Here is a 21,145-nt window from a genome sequence, read left to right on the forward strand (position 1 = left end):
CATATAACTTGGAAGGAGTTCAAAGAATTGACATTACTCTAACAAAATCCTTCTGTTCCATGTGGTAACAGGTTTCTCAGCACTTAAAATCTAATATTAGAAGGGAGCAGAGGGGTTAATGTTGAGCCATGTCTGGTTCTAATAATAAGTAATACTATCTCCAAATATTTAAACACCAAAACACCAATTTAAAAAAAAACTCATCTCATTGAGATATATTTTAATAAAATTCTTTTTAAGCTAAGTAATTACTTGTAAAATGTAGAATATATTTGTGATCCATTGTATTAATAAGAATTATAATAAAAACTCAATTCAGGAGAAATTTAAAAATTCTTAGAGACTCATGATCACAGGAGAATTTTTTAAATTTTAAGTACAGTTTATTTATAAATTTTTTGTTGCAGAAAAGTATTTAAAGGTGATCAATAAAATACATTCAGGCATAAAAATATACATTAGCATAAAATTCTTCAGGGAATGTAGAATGTGGAAGTATAAGCTGAAGGAGAAAAAGAAATGAGGAAAATTTCTAAGTGGTATATAAGAATTTTATTTTAAAATGTCATTGCTGGGAATTATATAATTTACAAATATGTAAACTTAAGATTAAAAACATAATTGACTTTAAAATAGAGTAGGAGGGGACAGATACCATTTTACACCAAAGTAAAAAACTTGAAGAACACTGTTAGCATAGTTCTTAAAAACCTCCAGGGCAGGTGGTACCCATTGAGAGAGCAGCACATGACTGGGCACTTCTAAATTCTCTCCTTTTGCCAAGTGTGGCCTGAAGTCTAACTTGGTGAATTAAAGGCACACTTCACGGGAGCTCATAGTAATGAGAACTAGACATTGATGAATTTCCCGGTGATTCGCTGCATACAACATGAGATAAAAGCACCGTTTCCATGCATGGGTGAACAGGGCATAGAACTTCTGAATGGTTAATGGGTCAAAGACGTGTGCCTCAAGGGTATGAGGCAATAAGAAGTGAGTCATGATGGGTACTGAACAACAGAAATTCAACATCTGGATTGCTTTCTAAAAACACCTGTGTTCTGATTAACAGGAATGCAAGGATGGCTCCTTTGCTCATCGTCTGTGGGGTCCCCTTCCCGACTCCTGTCTCATGACTGCCTCTCTGTCTCCCTCTCTTCCTGTCTCTACAGTCACTGCTCAGCATCCCGGGCTCCCCATTCCTCTCCCGCCACAACAGCAAAAGCAGCATCTTCAGCTTCAGGGGCCCGGGGCGGTTCCGGGACCCGGGCTCGGAGAACGAGTTTGCGGACGACGAGCACAGCACGGTGGAGGAGAGCGAGGGCCGCCGGGACTCGCTCTTCATCCCCATCCGGGCCCGCGAGCGCCGCAGCAGCTACAGCGGCTACAGCGGCTACAGCCAGGGCAGCCGCTCCTCGCGCATCTTCCCCAGCCTGCGGCGCAGCGTCAAGCGCAACAGCACCGTGGACTGCAACGGCGTGGTGTCCCTCATCGGCGGCCCCGGCTCCCACATCAGCGGGCGTCTCCTGCCAGAGGTGAAAATAGATAAGGCAGCTACTGATGACAGTGTAAGGAAGTAAACAAGTAGACCGAGGCTAGGCATGGCAGTCTCTCCCGCTCCCTTCCTCTCTTCTCTCCCTGTTCTGCCCATTCCGCTGGTCCCTCTGCTACACTCCATCCTGACTCTTGTCTCTACCCACAACCACTTCTGTTTTCTCCCTCCTCATTTGTTTCTGTTTCTCTCTTGAGCCCTCCCCCTTTACACGCCCTGTTTTCTCTGTTACTTTATTCCTTGCTTTATTTTCCCCATCTTCCTTTCTTGTTTCTGACTTTTGCCCTTTCCCCATCAACTCTTCCCTTTATTTTACCTCTTTTTTCTTTCTCTCCATCTTTGCACGTCTCTGTCTGCCTCTCTCTTTCCCTCTGCCCACCTGCTTTGACTGAATGCCTCTGGCCAGCGGATCCTGCCCAGATGGAATGAGAAGGGCGTCTGCCACCACCAATGACCAAGTCTGAGCGGGTTTGGAACTACCACTGCTTCCTTTCCCGCACGTCCTCCCTCCTTATAGGGGAACAGCTTGGAATTTAAAGCTCTTAGCCTTCTATATTAAAAAGAAAAAGTAGCATAACTTTGAATAATTTTCTTAGTCTCCTCTCCAAGAATGAGATGTGATTTTTTCCGAAGAGGAATGTGCGGGCATAATGCTGAGGGTGGGAAGTAGGCACTGGGAGAGCCAGGCAAGGAGAGGTTAAGGAAACCAGTGGAAAACTGGACCTAGACATTTAAAAGGGGTTGAGATAGAAATAAATCAAAGGAGGGGAAAGTAGGAGGTTGGGGCAAGAACACATGGTATATGGGGGAGGAAGGAAAAGGGAAGAGAAAGATGAATTTTAAATGTAATCAAATGTCAGGCTCTGGAGGAGTTGCATATAATAGCTTCACAAAATCACTTGTCTAGGGGTTAGGATAATGGCTCCCCTCTTTGAGAAAAGCCATCTCAACATTTCTTTAGATTCTAAGCTGTTTGTACCTTTTTCCTAGTTTTAAATTCTTATAACCTAATGATCCTAACCCTTTGTACCTGTAACTCCTCAACCTTCCTCAGTCCCTCCTTAGCTGGTCTAAGCTTCTTGAGATAGCATGTCGGTCTGTTTTGTTCTAACACTTCAGTTTCCTCTAACACAGCATGAAGATAGCCAACCCTTTAATTAGCATGCTGCATGGGTGGAGGAAAACTGGACAATCAAGGGTGGAATTATTCAGAATGATCTGTTTTTAGGACAGTTTTTGACTGTACAGATACAAATTCAGAAGGCAGTTAGGATATTTGCCATTGTCCTTTCTCTTCCTGCCTTTTCATTTAAAAGCAAAACATCTTCCCTCTTAAGTTTGTGTAGCTCTTTACAAGCTACAGATTACTTTTACGTACATTATTTATTCTGAATAAAAATCCCATAAGGGTGACAAAGTGGAGCTGATTATCCCTGTCTTTGAGATGGGGAAACAGGCTCAGAGAATTTGTGCTCCTTGCAGTTACACAGCTCACCATTGATAGAACCAGAATCCTAGACCTTTCAGAAACCCCAGTCTTCCGTTTCTCAGTTCATTTTAATGTCTTCTCGGCCCAGTCACATGGCCATTGCTCTTCTAGAGAACTGTTTGTTTAAGACCAAGAATAATAGGCTCAATAATAATGACAAACAGTGGTTCCAAAGGCCCCCCCCCAGATCAGATAGTTGGCCAAAATAAATGTCATGGATGAGTATCTTTACTGTAAATACAATTTTTGATTTTCGCTAATTCTATGTCTAGATGTAAATTTTGGGCTCCACAATTAGATAGATACTTATATTCTCTGAAAAAACAAAAGGTGATTATCACTGAAGAATGAGGGGGGGGGTCAGCATGGACATTACAGTTGACACAATTCAAATGTTGAGACCCAAAGTAAAATTGATATCCTAGCAGTTTTTAAAAATATTTAAGCCGAATAATATATCTTGCTTTTTCTTTGAAGAGAAAGGCATTAGAAAAAGTGTCCAGGAAGAAGGAGCTTGAACTTCAGCTTAAAGGCAGATGAGCAGGTTTGCGGGTTTTGTTTTTGTTTTTTTAAAAGCTTCTGTTATATAGTGTGGGAGAAGAATTTGTGAGGCAGTTGAGCAGATGGCTGTGTAATGTAAGGCTGTTGTGGCTGACAGAATGTTGGGTTTTGGGGGTCCTGCACACTCAACACCCTGTAAGCACTTAGGAGAGTCTTTGGAGTGGCGCCGGATAATGATGGTGACACTTGAGGATTCCCAAGGCCAGGAGGTCAGATCCCAAAGTGGCAAGAAGATGAGATGAGGCAAGACTGTATCATTCCCAAGGGCTTTATAACTAGGAAAAACTATCTTGTTAGAAGCCATAAAGAAGCACCTCCTGGTTGCTAATGGTGTGGGAAAATATCTAAGTTCTATTAATAGGCCCAAAAGACAAAACAAAACAAAAACAGAATGCATGTAGTTTGTGTGGTATGGTATCAGATCTATATAAAGGCAAACTGCGTATAGAAAAAAGATGACTGAGTAAAAGTTAACAGTAGTTGCCTTTGGGAAGGGAAATTCTTAGCGACTTTTCTCCCTTGCAGTTTTCTGTTCTTTGTGGTTTTCTACAATGGACCTAATAATTATAGCTATTGTATACTGCGTTCTGACTGCGCTATGCAAAGCACTTTGTGTGCATGATCTCATTTAATTCTTAGAACCTCCCCATTCAGTAGGTGGTTTTATCCTATTAACAGATAGACTCAGAGATTTCATGACTTGTGGAAATGGAACCAAGGGCTTCCTGATGCCAAGAGGCCTTCCTGACTGCTTATTTGAAAGTAGGAAAACAGTCGTTTATCTTAGAAGGGATTAATATGGTCATATTATTTGCAGCCCAGGCCAAATGAGCAATTAATACCTCTTTGGGCTAAGGTATAGTGAGTCTCACTGTCAAAACATTTTGGATACGTGTGCAGCCGCAGATTAACCTGGCTTTGCCTGGACCGTCAGAGTGCTTCCAGTTACTGGCTCGTGCTTTATGGAGTGGTGCTGGAGCTGTCAGTGGTCCACAAGCTGTTCTCACACAATGTTAATGCTTGGGCTGTGCCACATCTGTATTTTTTTTTTTAGGCTCAGATTAAGAAATACTATATTTCCTATTAAAAAAGACATCCAGCCATCACCTCATTAGAATATCATCAAAAACTATTTTGCATCTTCATTAATTTTTCAGTTGTGATTAAGTGGTGATGATTTTTTGATAGTTTGAGAATTTTCACTTTTGCACTTGCTGAAGCAGAGGACAGGGGACTTTTCCCACATCTTCATCTCCGAGCTGGAAAATCGTTGCTCTTCACTCATAAAGGAAGCAGGTGCCACTGACCATCCCCAAATCACATGTAACTCAGAAATCATTTGCGAGTATACAAGCATTATCTCTTTCAACGCTCACAGCCCCCGCCCTCTGAGTTAGATACTACTGTTGTCTGCATTTTACTGAGGGGGAAACCAAGACTTAGAGAAATGAAGTAACTTGTCCAAGTTTGCATAGTAAGTAGTGGAGTTAGGATTTGAATCCGAGCAATCTAACTCCAGAGCGTTAACCATTAACCATTACACTGTGCTAACCATGAAGCCTGGGTTCTTTATTTATTCATGTGATCCTGAAAAATTAATCTGACCTCTCTGAGCCCATTCATTTCCTTATCTGCAAAAAAAGAGATAAAAGGACCTTTGTTTAGGGCTATTTGAAGATTAAATGTTGTAACAATTATAAAATGTGAAGCGTATTACTTGGCCCCTCCTTGGTATTCAGAAAGCCAGTTTCCATTCCTTTTCCTATACTTTTTTGGCCCTGAGAAGTAGACAGTGGGATTTCTACCAAATTGCTTGACTTGGAGAGAGTCGAATTTCTTCTATGATTCTAAAGATCCTTTGAGAAGGAGAAATTGCTGTACAGTTATTTTAAGGCAGACTACAAAAATTTAGAAAGTCTTGAACAGGAGGTAAATGGCTAGGTTCTAAGGCCACTTCTAGAATGCTGTAAATTTTAGTTCCAAGAAAGGTGACTGGCTGATAAATTTCCAGTTATGTGTTTCCATGTAAAAGCAGTTTAAAATCAGTAACACGCTAAGCTTCCTTGGGCAGAACCTGCCTTCTGCAGCTCCTGTAGGGCATCTGTCTGAGAAGGACACTGCAATTTAGGAGGTAGAAAGTCAGTGGCTAAGTGCCTAATACTCTTTGTGTTGAGTTAAGAGAAATGGGACAAATTTGTACTGGGTTTAAAGTAATTAAGCTTCTCAGTTGCTTCCTCTGTTACTGATAGTTTTGCACCAAGGCTCCTTAGGGGCTGAATTTGAAGAAGACAGAGCCTCCTGACTTTAAAAAGTTGTTAATTCTCCTCCTTCTTGCCTGGCAAAACAGAACAAACAAAAATAGACATCTCCATTTGCCAAAAAAACGACCCGAAGAGCTAAGGGAGGGGAGAGAAAGACTATGTGATCTTTCCTCTGGACCTTGGGTCTCAGCGTTGTTGGAGGAAGATGCCTTCTCCCCGCCTCCCAGGTGATGAGAATTGGGCAGCAGAGCCAATAGCAGAGACATATCTCACGGAATCCCAAGCAGATTCTAGGTGGGATGTGACTGTGAAGCTGCTTTACATGGGAGAGAGTCTGCTCCAGGTTTTCTTCCCTTCAGTTGGCCATAGTCTGACACAGAAACAGTAGCCAACATTGCTGATAAGAAAGTAAATGGTGCAGACACTTTGGAAAACAGTTTGGCAGTTCTTAAAAAATTAAACATAGAGTTACCATGTGACCCAGCAATTCTCCTCGGTATATACCCAGGGGAATTTAAAACAGTGTTCACCCACAAATTTATACATAAATATTCTTAAAAATCGTTATTTATAATAGCTAAAAGGTTGAAACAATCCAAGTACGTACTAGCTGATGAATGGAGAAATAAAATGTGATACAGTGGAATCCCTACAATGGAATATAATTTAACCATAGAAAGATACACGCTGCAACATGAATGAACCTTGAAATCGTTATGCTAAGCGAGAGAAGCCATGCACTAAAGGCCACATATTGTATTATTCTATTTATGTGAAATGTCTAGAAGAGGCAAATCCATACAGAGAGAAAGCAAGATATTGGTTGGCAGGGGCTTGGGATTGACTACTAACGGGTACTATGTTTTTCTTTGGTCTGATGGAAATGTTCTGGGATTAGATGGTAGTACTACATTGCAAATATACTAAAAGCCACTGAATTGTATACTTTAAAATGGTTCAAATGGTGTATTTTATGTTCTGTACACTTTATGTCGATTTTTGTTTAATTGGAAAGAAAGAAACACTAGCCAAGTACGTGACAGCTTCTGTAATTTTTGTCCCTATTCCTAATTTAGGACCGACCAGAAAAAGCCAAATATGCACCCCTAACCAATCACATCAGCTACCCTGCTGCCAGTTAACATGCCTGAAGCTTCCTGCCAGCAGCCTTGAATCAGGCACGCCTGAAGCCTCTTCTTTTTTTCACTATAAAGCCTTCCTACTCTTCTGTCTGCCTTTGAGTTTCCACCAAAATGCATGTGATGGTGACTGACTCCCTCACCACATCAAGCTCAGAATAAATAGCCTTTGACTTTCCCATTTGTTTGACCTTTTTAATTTCCACAATACAGATAATATTTTATACATATTTACACGCTCTACATTCCATATTCCTTCTCAAAGGAATTCCACTGCATAATCAGTATTGCAGTAGTACATTGGGTAATAGGCACCCAAGAGTTACCGAAGATGTGGGTGAAAGGGAGGTGGAGAAGGAGCTTCTAATCAGTTGAGAGTTGTTCCCTCTTTACCAGAAGACTCTCCCATTTCTAGTCAACCCTCTGCCCCCAAACAACCATTTCTGATTTGTATCATCCTAAATCTGTTTTCTTTCATTTTTACAAACTCATACAATGTGTTTTCTTTGCTTTACTCAACAAAATGTTTGGGAGATATATTCATGTTGTTTTCTGTACCAGTAGTTCATTCTTTGTTATTGATGAGTGGTAGTTTATTGAATAAATATACTGCAGTTTGTTTATTCATTCTCCTCTTATTGGACATTCAGATTGTTTCCAGTTTGCGGTGATAGAGTAAGCTGGCCGGAAGCATTCTCATACAACTCTTTTTATAGATAAGTGTTTTCATTTATATTTCATTTCATTTATAATTTCAGAATGAAATTCCCAGGTCATATGATAAGTATATGTTTAACTTTATAAGAAACTGCCAAATAGCTCTCCAAAATAGTTGTACTATTCTCTTTAATATTCCCGCCAGTAATGTACTAGAGTTCCAGTTGCCCATATCCTAACCAACATTTGGTGTTGGTTTTAGCCTTTAGTGGGTATAAAATACTACCTTATTATGCTTTTAATCTGCATCTCTTTGGTGACTAATAAGGAGGAGCATCTTTTCATGTGCTTATTGTCTTCTCATTTATCTTTGTTACTCGTTTGTTCAGATCTTTTTGTCCATTTTCAACTGCACTATTTATCTTTTTCTTACTGATTTTTTACTTTTTTAGTATGTTCTGGTTACAAGTTATTTAAAGATAGATAAAATTTTTAATTTTGATGAAGTCAAGTGTATTATTTTTTCTTCTTTTCCAGTGTTTTTTGCATCCTGTCCAAGAAATCTTTGCCAGTCCCCAAGATCGTGAAGATATTTTTCTTCTATAAGCTGTATGGTTCTAGGTTCAGGTCTTTGATTCAGCTCAAATTAATTTTAATTAATTTCCAATTTAATTAATTTTTGTGTGTACAATTAGATTGGAGGCAACCTAGATAAGTATCCAATTTTTCACCTCCATTTATTAAAAAGACTTTCTTTCCTTCATTAACTTGGTCAAAAATCAATTGATGTACACGTGTGGGTCTATTTCTGGACTCTATTTGTCTATATTTACACCATTCCTGTATTTGTCATAATCATTTAACTTTATAATAAGCCTTGAAATGAGATAGTGTGAGCCCTCCAAACAAAAAATACTATTTTTGAAGATTCTGAAATAATCAAGATTCTTTCACTATTCTAGTTCTTTTTAAAAAGATTGTTTTCCTGTTCTAGATCTATTGCATGTCCTTTCAAACTTTAGAATCATCTTGTCGGTTTCTTCAAAAAAAAAAAAAGCCTAGAATTTTGATAGTGATTGCGCTGAATCTATAGATCAGTTTGAGGGGAATGGGCATCTTAATTATATTGTCTTCCAGTCCATTTATTTAAGTCTTCTCAAGTTTCTCTCAGCAAAGTTGTATAGTTTTTAGTGGGGGTCTTGCAGATCTTTCATTAGGTTTATTCATTAGTATTTGATATCTTTTGATGCTATTGTAAAAGGCATAATTAAAATTTTTTATTTTCAATTATTTGTTGCCAGAATATAGAAATACAGTTTATTTTTATATATTGGCCTTATATCTCATGACCTTGATGAATTAATGTGTTGATTCTATTAGCCTTGGAGGGATGGTTTTTGTTGTTGTTGTTTTTAATTGAAGTATAGTCAGTTTACAATGTTGTTTCAATTTCTGGTGTACAGCATAACAGTTCAGTCGTACATATACATAGATATATTTGTTTTCATATTCTTTTTCATTATAGGTTACTACAAGATATTGACTATACTATAGTTCCCTGTACAATACAGTATAAACTTGTTGCTTATCTGTTTTATATGTATAGTTAGTATCTGCAAGTCCCAAATTCCCAATTTATCCCTTCCCACCCCTTCCCCCTCAGTAACCGTAAGTTTGTTTTCTATGTCTGTGAGTCTGTTTCTGTTTTGTAAATAAGTTCATTCCACTTATAAATGATATCATATGTTATTTTTCTTTCTCTTTCTGGCTTACTTCACTTAGAATGACATTCTCCAGGTTCATCCATGTTGCTATAAGTGGCATTATTTTATTCTTTTTATGGCTAAATAGTATTCCATTGTATAAATATACCACAACTTCTTTATCCAGTCATCTGTTGATGGACATTTAGGTTGTTTCCATGTCTTGGTATTGCAAGTAGTGTTGCTATGAACATTGGGATGAATGTATCTTTTCAAATGAAAGTTCCCTCTGGATATGTGCCCAGGAATAGGATTGCTGGATCATATGGTAAATCTGTTTTTAGTTTTTTTGAGCAGTCTCCATACTGTTTTCCATAATGCAAAATTTTTGTGAATTTTTTTTGTGAATTCCATAGGATTTTTCTGCATACACAGTATTTTCTATGAATAATAGCAACTGCAATCTTTATGCTTTTAATTTATTTTTCTTGCTATATTGCACTAGCTAAGACTTGAGATACAAAACTGAATAGAAGTGATAGAAGCAGACATCCTTTCTTGTTTCCAATATTAGAGGAAAAGGATTTAGTGTTTTACAAAGAAGTATGATATTGGCTGTAGGTTTTCATTGATGGTCTTTATCAGACTGAAACTGCTACATTGTATTCATGGCTTACTGAGGAATTTTATTATGCAGAAGTGTTGAATTTTGTTAACTGTTCTTTTTCTGCATCTCTGTGAGATGATCGATGGTTTTTCTCCTTTATTCTGTTAGTGTGATGAATGACACTGACTTTTTTCCTAATGTTGAATTAACCTTGCTTTCCTAGGATAAACCCTGTTGGTCATGATGTAGCATGCTTTGGACATATTGCTGGATTCTGTTTACTCTTATTTTATTAGGGATTTCACATCTCTGTTCATGAGGGATATTGGTCTCTAATTTTCTTTTCTTGTAATGTTCTTGTCAGGTTTATTATCATGGTTTTGTTAGCTTTGTAAAATAAGTTGAGAAGTATTCTCTTAGCCTCTGTTTTCTGAAAGAATTTGTGAAAAGTTGGTATTATTTCTTCCATAAACATTTGATAGAATTCACTTGTGGAACCACCTGGGCCATCTCTTTGTGATAACATTTTTTATTATAATTTTGTTAATTAGTATGGGCTATTTAGATTTTCAGTTTCTTCTTATGTCAGCTTTGATAAGTTGTGTTTGGATAAATTTGTCCATTTCATCCAAGATGAAATGGCATAAAGCTGTCCACAGTATATCCTTATTACCCTAATAATGCCTGTAGGATTTGTAATAATGCCCCCTTTTTATTCCTGAAAATTATTACTTGTGCTTTCTGCTTTTTTTTTTCTTGATCAGTCTTGCTAGGGGAATTATCAGTTTAATAATCTTAAGGAACCAACATTTGACCTTTTTTGATTGTCTTTTGTTTGTCCATTTACTAATTTATTGATTTCTATTAATATTTCCTTTCACCGACTTACCTAGGGTTTAATTTGATCTTTTGCTAGTTCCTTAAGGTGGAAGCTTAGAGCATTGATTTGTATTTTCTAATATAAACATTTAAAGCTATAAAATTTTCTCTAATGATTTCTTGAGCTTCATCCCACAAATCTTAATGTATCATGTTTTCATTATCATCAGTTAAAATATTTTTTTAATTTCCTTGTGATTACCTGTTTGATTCATAGATCTTTAGAAGTCTGTTGTTTAATTTTAAAATATGTAGGGATTTTTCTGGATATCTTATTGTTACCAAGACCTTTTGATGGAACCACTTATTTCGATCTATTGCTAAATGCTCTTGCATTTGTAAAAAGATAACTAATGAATTTCTCTATTTACCCTCTTATGTTCCCTAAGTATGGGCTTTAAAATTTTTATTTCTTGCCATCTTCTTTCATTTATTTCTTTTTTGGAACTTAAGCTATTGTACAGTAGAGATTATAGTTCTATAACACACTTTATTATGGATTATGGAATAAATGTTCCAAATGTTGGTATTTCAGAAGTTTGTCTCCACATAGCTCTACTCTAGTTTACTTTCATTTTACATAGAAAGGTATAAATAATCATTGTTCCATCTTAATATTAAGCTTGGGGATGAATTTTTCTTTAATTTATGTGAATTTTTTTAATCCAAGCTAAAAATTGTTTTAGCTTTTGAATAGGTATCAGCAAATGATAATCTAATGATTTGACTAGGTCTTTTTAGATAGAATTTTCATTAATTTTGTTTTTTAAGATTAATGTTTTTAAAGTCTGAAGAATTTATACCTTATTATATCCAGCAAGCCCAGAAAACCGTAGCCATACTAGTACCAAAGCCGTATTAAATGCTATTTCATCCTTCTTTGACGAATCAGCCAGTCTGTTGGATCTTACAGTAGCTCGGGGGTCAGCATTATGAAGTCTGTCTACTGTAGATTTGTAGGAGGCAGTTCAGGAAAAGTATGGAATCAAAAAATGTCAGAAATAAGAATGTCCATTGTATGGAGACTTACTGGATTCACTTTTAGATGACTGTCATTTTTTAAATGTAGTAGTTTAACTTCATTTATTAAATGTCATGAATATCAGGCTGAGAATTGTAGCAAAAAGTGATTTCTCAAAGAAACCCACCTTATCACGACCAGAGGTAATGGTTAACAAGTCATTCTTACACATACAGATGTTTGTGTAGTAATGCATCCAGCAAGGCCCAAGAAAACCAGTTCCTCTCCTTTCCATTTCTTCTGTAGCTCTGCCAAACGAACAAAATAAAACAAAACCCTAAAGTGAACAAATCTCTGAATCAGTGAAACAGTTTGCTAGGACACTGTGATAGGATGAATTATAATCTGCCAGGAAATTTCTTCAGTGTGGTTCTTAAAATCGAAATATTTGTAAGAATAGAAAAGCTTTCTGATATAGTTCTCCAGAGACAATTATTTCTTTTCAAAACATTCTGGCACAGATCAGACAGCTTGCTTCTCTAGCTTCATACAAACGTGTCTTCCCTGTCCTCTGAAGGTTGGTGACTGTCTCTGCCCTCTTACCTTCACGTGGAAGGGGCGGCCACGTTTATATGGATGACTTGTTACAGTGGATGACATGGTTACCAGAAAGCTAGGGTTTAAGCCACCCCATTAAGCCTGATCTAATGAAGAATATTCAGGTTGGCACAGAGAGCAGAAGCAAGGGACATTAAGAAGCCCTTTCCCATAATCTGCCATACCGGTATTACCCAGGTGAAGCATGTAAAAAATATTTTGTATAACCATCTGATGGTGTTTTCTGCCCTTTTCCTTTCTTTGGGAGTTTAAACGTCACAGGTTGACTCATAAAATAAAAATGTAAAAAGGCAAGATAAACGTATATGAGGCAATGTATTTAATTAAGATAGCAAAGCCTTACCATACTTCTTTATAGTGGCTTGGCGGAGATTTGGGGTGGAACTCCAACTTGATAACGTTCAGTTAGGCCCAGGCTCAACATTTGGAAGCGACAGTTTGGTAGAGTGGTGGGTGCTCCTGCACGTGGCGGAAACAGTGCCTGTAACACGCAGTGTGGTCAGGGACTTGGCCCTTCAAGAGCTTTCAAGTAGAGGTGAATTTGACTTAGTTTTTCATGTGGTCCAATTCTAGCCAAATGCTGTGGATGTGAGACAAGGGCAGCAAAAACTCAGGGTCTCCTTCTGATGGCATTGCCCCGGGGAATCTGGTCTTCCTACTCTGGGCTTGGAATTGAGCAGATGAGGTATTTGGGTCCCAGCCTGAGTCTTGGGCTCATTGTAGATCCTGTACACACTGAAACAGCTTGGTCTTGTCATCTGTAGAACTAAGGGTGATCCACGGCCATCCCGTTTCACTGTGCTTCTTGAGGAGAGCAGGACTGTGGGATCCACGTAAGAAGATGGAATGAAGAGCCTATGTTCTTGTTCACAGTCTGGACTGTATCCAGTAAGGCCAAGCTTTAATGTTTATTAGACTTTACTTACCCAGTTTGATATTTTTTTCAGGCTACAACCGAAGTGGAAATTAAGAAGAAAGGCCCTGGATCTCTTTTAGTTTCCATGGACCAGCTAGCTTCCTATGGGCGGAAAGACAGGATCAACAGTATATTGAGCGTGGTTACAAATACACTAGTAGAAGGTATGTTCCCTGAGATGTAAATACGTAGTGTGCATGATAAGTGTAAATATAGTCTTTTGGTCTGAGTTTTGCAAAAATTGTCTCTGAGCTTTAGGAGTAGAGTCTGCTGGTTATAGAAACTGGCATCCCAAGTCTACATGCCGAGAATCCAACAGGGATTTCAAAGCTGCTACCAGCGTTGTACACAGATAGGTAAGAAGTACGAAGGAACAACATCAGAGTAGCTAGAGGATCTCAAGAAGTCTCTGTAATCGTCACTGCGAGGAGCCAGTGGGATGACGTGAGGCGGAGAGGAGCATGGACTGAAGAACCGTGACGGTCTAAGATGATGAAACTCCCCCATGCGCTCCATCACCAAGTACACCTTCCTCTTTTCCTTCTCAGCCACTTACTCACCTTGGGTTTTCCCTTAAGGATGAATGTACTGTGCATTTTGATTGCACCTACTTCTGCCTCTCTTTAGACACCCCCACATATCCATAAACATATTGGATGTGTGGCCAGGTAAGCTGAAACCCCTCTCAGGTCGGCGTCTGTGCCGCAGGGGAAGGGCAGCCTCCCTTGCATCATAGCATGTCTGCAGTGGTGTGGCTGTCAGAACCTGAACTCAGTATCAGGGGGCTCCCCCGTGACACAGCCTGGCAGGCTGAGGAGCAGCTGAGTGCTCCCCACACCACAGTCCCCTAGCAGTTGTCCCTTTCCTGTCCAATTGTGGACTTCTCCAGAGTCCACACACCCAGGCTGACTCAGCAGTAACCAGAGTTCCTGAGATAAGGAGACTCAGACTATTCCAGCATCCTTGGAACAAGTTATTTTTTGAGTCATTTAAGCCCAATACCACTTGTACTGTGCGTGTGTGTGTCTGTGTGTGTGTTGAGCAGGGGCATCTGTAGTGAAAGGAGAATCCCCAGAAATGACCTGAAAACTCCTGCTGGAGGGCTCACATCAGCACACGTGGGCAAGGAGTTAGACTAAACCTAGACTCATGTTGAGAACGTATCAGGTAAAAAGAATATTGAACTAACTGCTTTCAGCTTCTGAACAGCTTCATTTATTCCTGTTTTCTTTAGTTCCCAGCGAGGTCATTGTCTGATAGAACATCTTTAAGCTTTGTAGTTTATAGTTTGAGACAGCAGATGAGTAACTGCAGATCATAAGAGTTCCAAGATAAGAAATACTAGCTTAAGAACCTTGGCTAATTTTATTCTTCCCTTGGAGACCAAGGCAAGGTTTCTCTGAGTATCTACAGAAGTTGAGAAAGAAAAACTAACAACCTCCAACAGGCAGATTTTATTCTTGGTGAAAACATCCGAACAGGAGGACCGTCCATGCAGTGCAAGGTTATTTATTGATTACCTTGGTAGCCCAGCACAGAGTCTGGCAAAAGCAGATGTTCAGAAAATGTGTGTTGAACGGAATTTTGTTGTGCTTGAAATTGAGGGAGGCGTGTTGGGGCTGCGGGGTTCCTTTTGGAGGCCTTAGTGCTTCTGTCCATCCACTGAGCTGGGTGCACACCATTGGATCATTCCTTTGCCTTTTTCTACTCCTGTTTCTTCCTCTTCTTTCGCTTTCTGTCCTGCCGTCCTCATTCTTCACCCTCCACCTACCAACACACACATGAAAAACAGCAGATGCAGATGTAGCTTGGGGGATGGGGTGGGGGGGGGGTGCTGTGGTTGTTTTGTGTTCCTGAGTTGGAAACCACTCCAGTTCTTCCCCCTTCCCTCAGCCCACTGTTCGCATAGCCTGAACCTTTCCTGCCTTTGCCTGCTCCAACAGTCCTCTGATCCCCCTCCTAGTATTTAACTCCCTTTGTTAAAGCTGATGAGGCAGAACTGCTCTCAGCGAAGAACGATGAATGGCTGGAGCTGAATGATGTGAGAGGGAATTAAAGAACATTAAGAAAGATCCAATCCTATTTAACCATCGGTCCCTCTGCATTTAACGATTGCTACAACATGGAAAGCCAATGTCAGTGAATAATTGTTTCTATTTACTGGACCTTCAGTTCGGAAACTCTGACATTATTTTAATCCAAATATTACAATAATTATTATTTAAAGCTAAAGAGGCAGGTTCTTATCTAATGCTTTAGGAACCACAGTGGAGAACTCCAGAATCCTGTAAATAATGAGAAGATCATGCCTGCTCTGCCTCACCTCCATCCTATTACAAACATACTCACCAGGATCCAGTAAACTCAGCAGAATTCACAGTCAGCAGAGCTATAAGCCTTGGGGAGATTTCAGAGGACTGGGCACGGGGGCTTGGCAGAGAGTAATGTAGTCTTACTTCTCCTCAAAGCAGTAAAGCTATGGGAGAGGAGGAGAGAGTTGAAGTAAGAATGAGGAAGCAACGATGGTACTGAGCACCGTCGATTCTCAGGTAAAACAGTTTCACAGTGTCAGTGCAGTTACTTACCCGGCGTCTGCCTTTCCAGGTGCAGCTCTGAGCTTTGGTGGGGTGGTGACTCTTGCTCATCGGCATAGTCCTAATGCTTAGCACACTGTTGAATTGAGCTGAGAGAAGCCCCTGCCTCCAGAAACCTCCTGGTCCTCTAAGACCACCATCTTGGAGGAATCCTAAGGTTGAAAACAGTTCCCAGTGCCCCTGAGGTTGGGACCACAGTAACCTCCCTGAAAATGCCCAGGAACCAACTAAGGAAAACCCCGCAGACTTTTGGCCCTCCTACCTCCGTATGTTAACCCATTCACCCGGACCAGATTCTTAGCCATTCCAAGCATGTGGGGCCGTAACAGCTGGCAAAGTCGTGAGTTAATTTCTAAACCTCCCTATTCGCCCAATTGATCTTTTCTAGCTCCTAAAGTTCCACATTGTCTTAGTTTTTGTGGAACAGAAAAGATTATCCTGAGGATAATAGTTTCCCGTCTTGGTAAATGAGGGTAAGAGACATCTAGTCTCCCTTTTTGGTGCCCCATTGGGTGGGGAAACCCCTTGGCTGTCTGGCAAGGACTTGCGCCTAGTTCATTGTAAAACATTACAATTGTGTCAACCGTTGGAGACGTCAACCTGCTGCTTCAGCCTCCACGTGCTGGTGAACAGCACACATTTGGAGAAAGGAGGAGATTAAAAAAAGGAGCGGAACCAAATTTCCAAATATGTACTATAAGAATTTATGGAAATAAGAGAACCTTTTCATTTTCTTTTTTGGGAAGAAAACTAAATTTACCTTGGGAAGGGAGGGAGTTCTATGAGGAAGAAGCCAAGGCGAATTTTCTTCACAGACTTCCTTTCCCACGCAGACTCCCACGTGGCGCTTACTGTGGCCCTTAAATCTGAAAAACCAAGGCAACCATTTTCTTAGCAACCAGGGAGCCAATCAGAAGCCCAACCAAAGCACCCCATCTAAAATAAAGCCATCACCATGGGCACCATCCAGCTGGTTGGAAAAAGGGGGAGTAGACTGATTTAAAGCAGCCATCTTGTTCTTGGTGGAGTGTTGGGAAACTTTAAAAATTCCCTGAATGATTTGATTTTGTTAGCAGAATTGAGTGGGGCCAGGAAGGTAGGAGATGCAGCTAATCCAACCCCATAGAACCAAGACCTTGCCTTGAAGGATCTTCTTGCTGACAGGCTTTCAAAGTTACACCTCTCAGAGAATATCCTTCCAGATTAAGGTCCTGGAACTTCTGTAATGCTGGCCATTATATTTCACATTTAATTTGAGGAGGGCCTTGTTACCAAGGGCCTCGTGCCTAGATTGCTGTAGCTGAATGGCTTTCTGCCTTTAGTGGCTAATCATCTTTCCTAATCTTTGTAAGGTCTAGTGCAGTGACTTTCGGTCTGGGTTCATCAGAGTCCTAGAATTCTAGGGAAGCTCCTCGGGGAAAGGGAGGATTGGGCTCCAAGCTCCTCCTCTTGCCTCAACTAGAGCAGTTCCTGGTTTGTCTGTTTTGCATGTTGGGGGTCACAGAAGATCTTGTTTGCAAAAAAACAGGTTCTGCTTCTACAAGAGAGACAGACTAAAGAGGCAGGATAAGACAGAAGAGAGAAAAAGGAAAGAAGAAAGAGACTGAGGGAGGGGGAGAGGAAGAAGATAGAGAAGGAAAGTAAGAGGCTGGGAAAGGGCGAAAGGGCAAAAGAAGGAGAAAGGAAGAGAGAGGAGAGGAGAGACAAGGAAGAGAAAGGAAGGAGCACAGGGGAGGGAATGTGACTTCCGTTCCTAAGGCATCATGAACTTGAGTATCTTCAAGAACGTAAGAGGGACATTCCACGTGGTGGCTTAGTTGACGATGCTAGTTCTGCTATAAAGATAATAAATAATAATAGCAAGGCCTTCCATGGCACTTGCTGTATGCTAGGATGTTCTGAGGCACTTTATATCTATATTTTAGCTCATTTAATTCTCAAGTGAAATGAAGTAATTTACTCAGGGTTCCACAGTTAGCAATTATCTGAGCTGTTATTTGCACCCACGTATGTCTGGCTTCAGAGTTTGTGCTTTTGACTGCTTCTCCAATAATAATGTAATGATATAATGTATAATAAAATACCTACCATTTATTGAAGACTTACCTTGTGCCAGACACTGTGCTGTCTGCTGTCAACTACTTAATCCTTCACCAGTGAATGAGGATCATAGGTCTCATTCAGTCCTATAACCTATAAAGTCAATGCCATCTCAGACGAGGCAGCAGAAGCATCGAGGAGTCCTCGCCTGAGATCACACACTTGGGGATGTTGAAGCCAGTTGAACCGGGAACTCCAGTGGCCAAACTCAGCCATTATGCTATGCTCCCCAAACAGATAGACTGAGTTTTGTTTATAACTAGATCATTGTTAACAGGGATGGGACCTGGCATTGACCATGCCTCCTCTCTGCCTTCAAGAGAAAGGAAACTGAGAGAGATTCTCAGGAAAGTCAGCCCTCCTGCTACCTTCATGCTTGTGACAATAGTGGTGATACCAAAACCAACCAAGGCCAACCCCTTTGCTTTCTCCCGCGTCTGAGAGGCCACCTCTGTTCTTTACTCACTGCAGAGCTGGAAGAGTCTCAGAGAAAGTGCCCGCCATGCTGGTATAAGTTTGCCAACACTTTCCTCATCTGGGAGTGCCACCCCTACTGGATAAAACTGAAAGAGATCGTGAACTTGATCGTTATGGACCCTTTCGTGGACTTGGCCATCACCATCTGCATCGTCCTGAACACACTGTTTATGGCAATGGAGCACCATCCTATGACGCCACAGTTTGAACATGTCTTGGCTGTAGGAAATCTGGTAAGATGGAGCACTGTCTCCTGATTTTATGATCTGAACGGGTTTTGCCTGTAGGACATCTCTTTCTGATACTGAAACGTAGAGTTGAGTTGAAAAGAAAGTCATAGTTAATTGGAAGACAAATGCTTCCACATATGCCGCAGCCCCAGCCGCTTCTGCTCACTGTTGTGATCCCATGGCTGTTTCCTCTTTCTGCAGAACTTTGAAGACGTCATTTAGGAGCTATTGGCAGAAAACCAGCCATGGTGACAGAATGGGAGGCATGGTACAGTGGGTTGGTTTCAGCATTCTGAGCCAAGGACTTCTGGATTTTTTTCTCATTCTGTTTCTCACGTTGATTCCTGCATTACTCCAGCAAATCACTTCCCCTTTCACCTTCAGTAACAACCACCACAAAACAGGAGAGCTCTTTTAGTGCATTAAATGTAGCAGTATATTTGCCCACATTGTCCTATCTTAATTATCCATATGGGGACTATCTACTTGAAATTCTAAATTCTAGTCTGATTTCCCCCTCCAGTCCAACTTCTGAGCTATCATCCAGTTTCTACCATTAGTTGATCTGTGCCAAATTTATTTTATTCTTGGCTTAAGTCCTCAATGTAATTTATATTCTTTAGAAGATACGTATGCTGTATAAAAAAAATAGATTTTTTTGGTCTTAGGACTCTTTTATATTCTTAACTAAGGAGCTTGGTTTATGAGAGTTACATCTCTTGATATTTACCATATTTGAAATTAAAACCAAGAAAAATCTTAACTATTTATTTTAAAATCACAATACTATACCAATTACACAACTACATAAATAAGCTATTTTATGAGGAAAAACTATATTTTCTTAGGAAAAAAATGGCATTGTTTTGTCATTTTTGCAAATCTCATGTCTGGTCTAATGGAATATATCTACATTCTCTTACCTGCTTCTGTATTTAACCCATTGTGATATATCCCTTTGGTTGAAGTGTAGGGTGTAAACCTGGCCTCACATAGATATGTGGTTGGAAAAGGCTGAGGACTTCATGCCCCTGAAGGGGTCTTAGGGACCCCAGGGATACCCAACCACACTTTGAGAGCTGCTGCACTAGAACATAAATTCTCAAGTGAATATTTGATGACATTCACAAGAGCGACATTCATATATAGTTGTTGATACGCTGCTTGTAATTCTTTTTTCTCTTCCTCAAAAAGCATATCACAGTGCAAATAAGATTGACATCGAAAGGATAACCGTAAACCTACTCCTCTCCATTTTTTAAAACGTAATTCCTTCATACAACCAATAGTTACAGATTTATTTTCACCCAAGCCCCAAACTCAGGGAGCACACTGTGTGTTGAAACAACATGGTAGCCGACCTCTGCCACAGGCATCTCTGGAGGCTGTACATCCCATTGAAAGAAGCACCACATGGCTGTCATTTCTGATTTTCTCTCAAGAACCAGAGTTCCCGCAGTATAGATATTCCGAGGTCAGTCAGCCAGTGCTTGTTACTGAGCGCTTCCTGTGTGTTCACCAAGAACCAATGGGACAGCAGACTCAGTCTCTACTTAATGTGGGTTAAGCGGGTTGACAACTTCTATGTAGAGAACCCTCTGATGGGCTTACTCTAAGGGTACAGTGTGTGTCAGGAGTTGACGAGCTGCCCCTCCTTTCCCAGCCTCACTGAGACTGAGCATCTGTAGGTGCTTAGCTCGCACTATGGACTTTGATTTAGCTTACCTGGATCTCTTCAGGGAACGTTTTCTTTCCATTTTAAAAATACTGTATCATCAATTTAGAAAAGTAGGGAGCCATGGAAACATATATGGACACCAAAAATTTGCAGCTTGCTTATTCATTTTGATGTCTTTTCATCAAGTCATTCTGTTTTGTAATTGCTGCACATTAATTCAGTGTATTTCCAAACAAGCACCTGTAATCTAAGTATTTTTCACTTTTTTTTTTATTTGGGGGGGGTAGTTAGGTTTATTTATTTTTCTTGATGGAGGTACCAGGGATTGAACCCAGGACCTCACACATGCTAGGCATACACTTTGCCACTGAGATATACCCTCCCCCCTATTTTTCACTATTTTTAATTTAATTTAAGTTTTCCTCAAACTCCTTCATATGTAAACTTGGTAACCAGGTGGTCACAAATACTAATTTATTACGAGTTTTAAATATTGCATATAAAGTCCCCTCCTCTAAAAACAGTATTCAGTAAGAGTCTGCTGTTACATGCTCAGCCTAGAATAAGAGTAGTGGTCTTGTCAAGACTGGCGTTAATGGAATTTTACTTTCTCCCAGCATGGTATGTTACTGAGGCCTGCAGGGTACAGAGGGCCCTGGGAAACACAAGATGCTCTGACAGGCAGAAGGGTGGGAGTCAGGTAACATAGAGAAGAAGTCATTC

General features: G+C 40.0%; 1 protein-coding gene across 6 annotated transcripts in view; it reads left to right on the forward strand.

The window, feature by feature from the left end:
* SCN8A (sodium voltage-gated channel alpha subunit 8) overlaps positions 1-21,145 on the forward strand; it is a 180,078-nt gene that overhangs the window by 115,808 nt on the left and 43,125 nt on the right. For all 6 annotated transcript variants that reach the window (XM_031462534.2, XM_064490997.1, XM_064490999.1 and 3 more), the window contains 3 exons: positions 1,173-1,535; positions 13,375-13,507; positions 18,509-18,747. In XM_031462534.2, the coding sequence (XP_031318394.2) occupies positions 1,173-1,535; positions 13,375-13,507; positions 18,509-18,747 (735 nt within the window). The remainder of the gene's footprint in view (positions 1-1,172; positions 1,536-13,374; positions 13,508-18,508; positions 18,748-21,145) is intronic.

The sequence above is a fragment of the Camelus dromedarius genome, chromosome 11 (assembly GCF_036321535.1).
Source record: "Camelus dromedarius isolate mCamDro1 chromosome 11, mCamDro1.pat, whole genome shotgun sequence".
NCBI lineage: Eukaryota > Metazoa > Chordata > Mammalia > Artiodactyla > Camelidae > Camelus > Camelus dromedarius.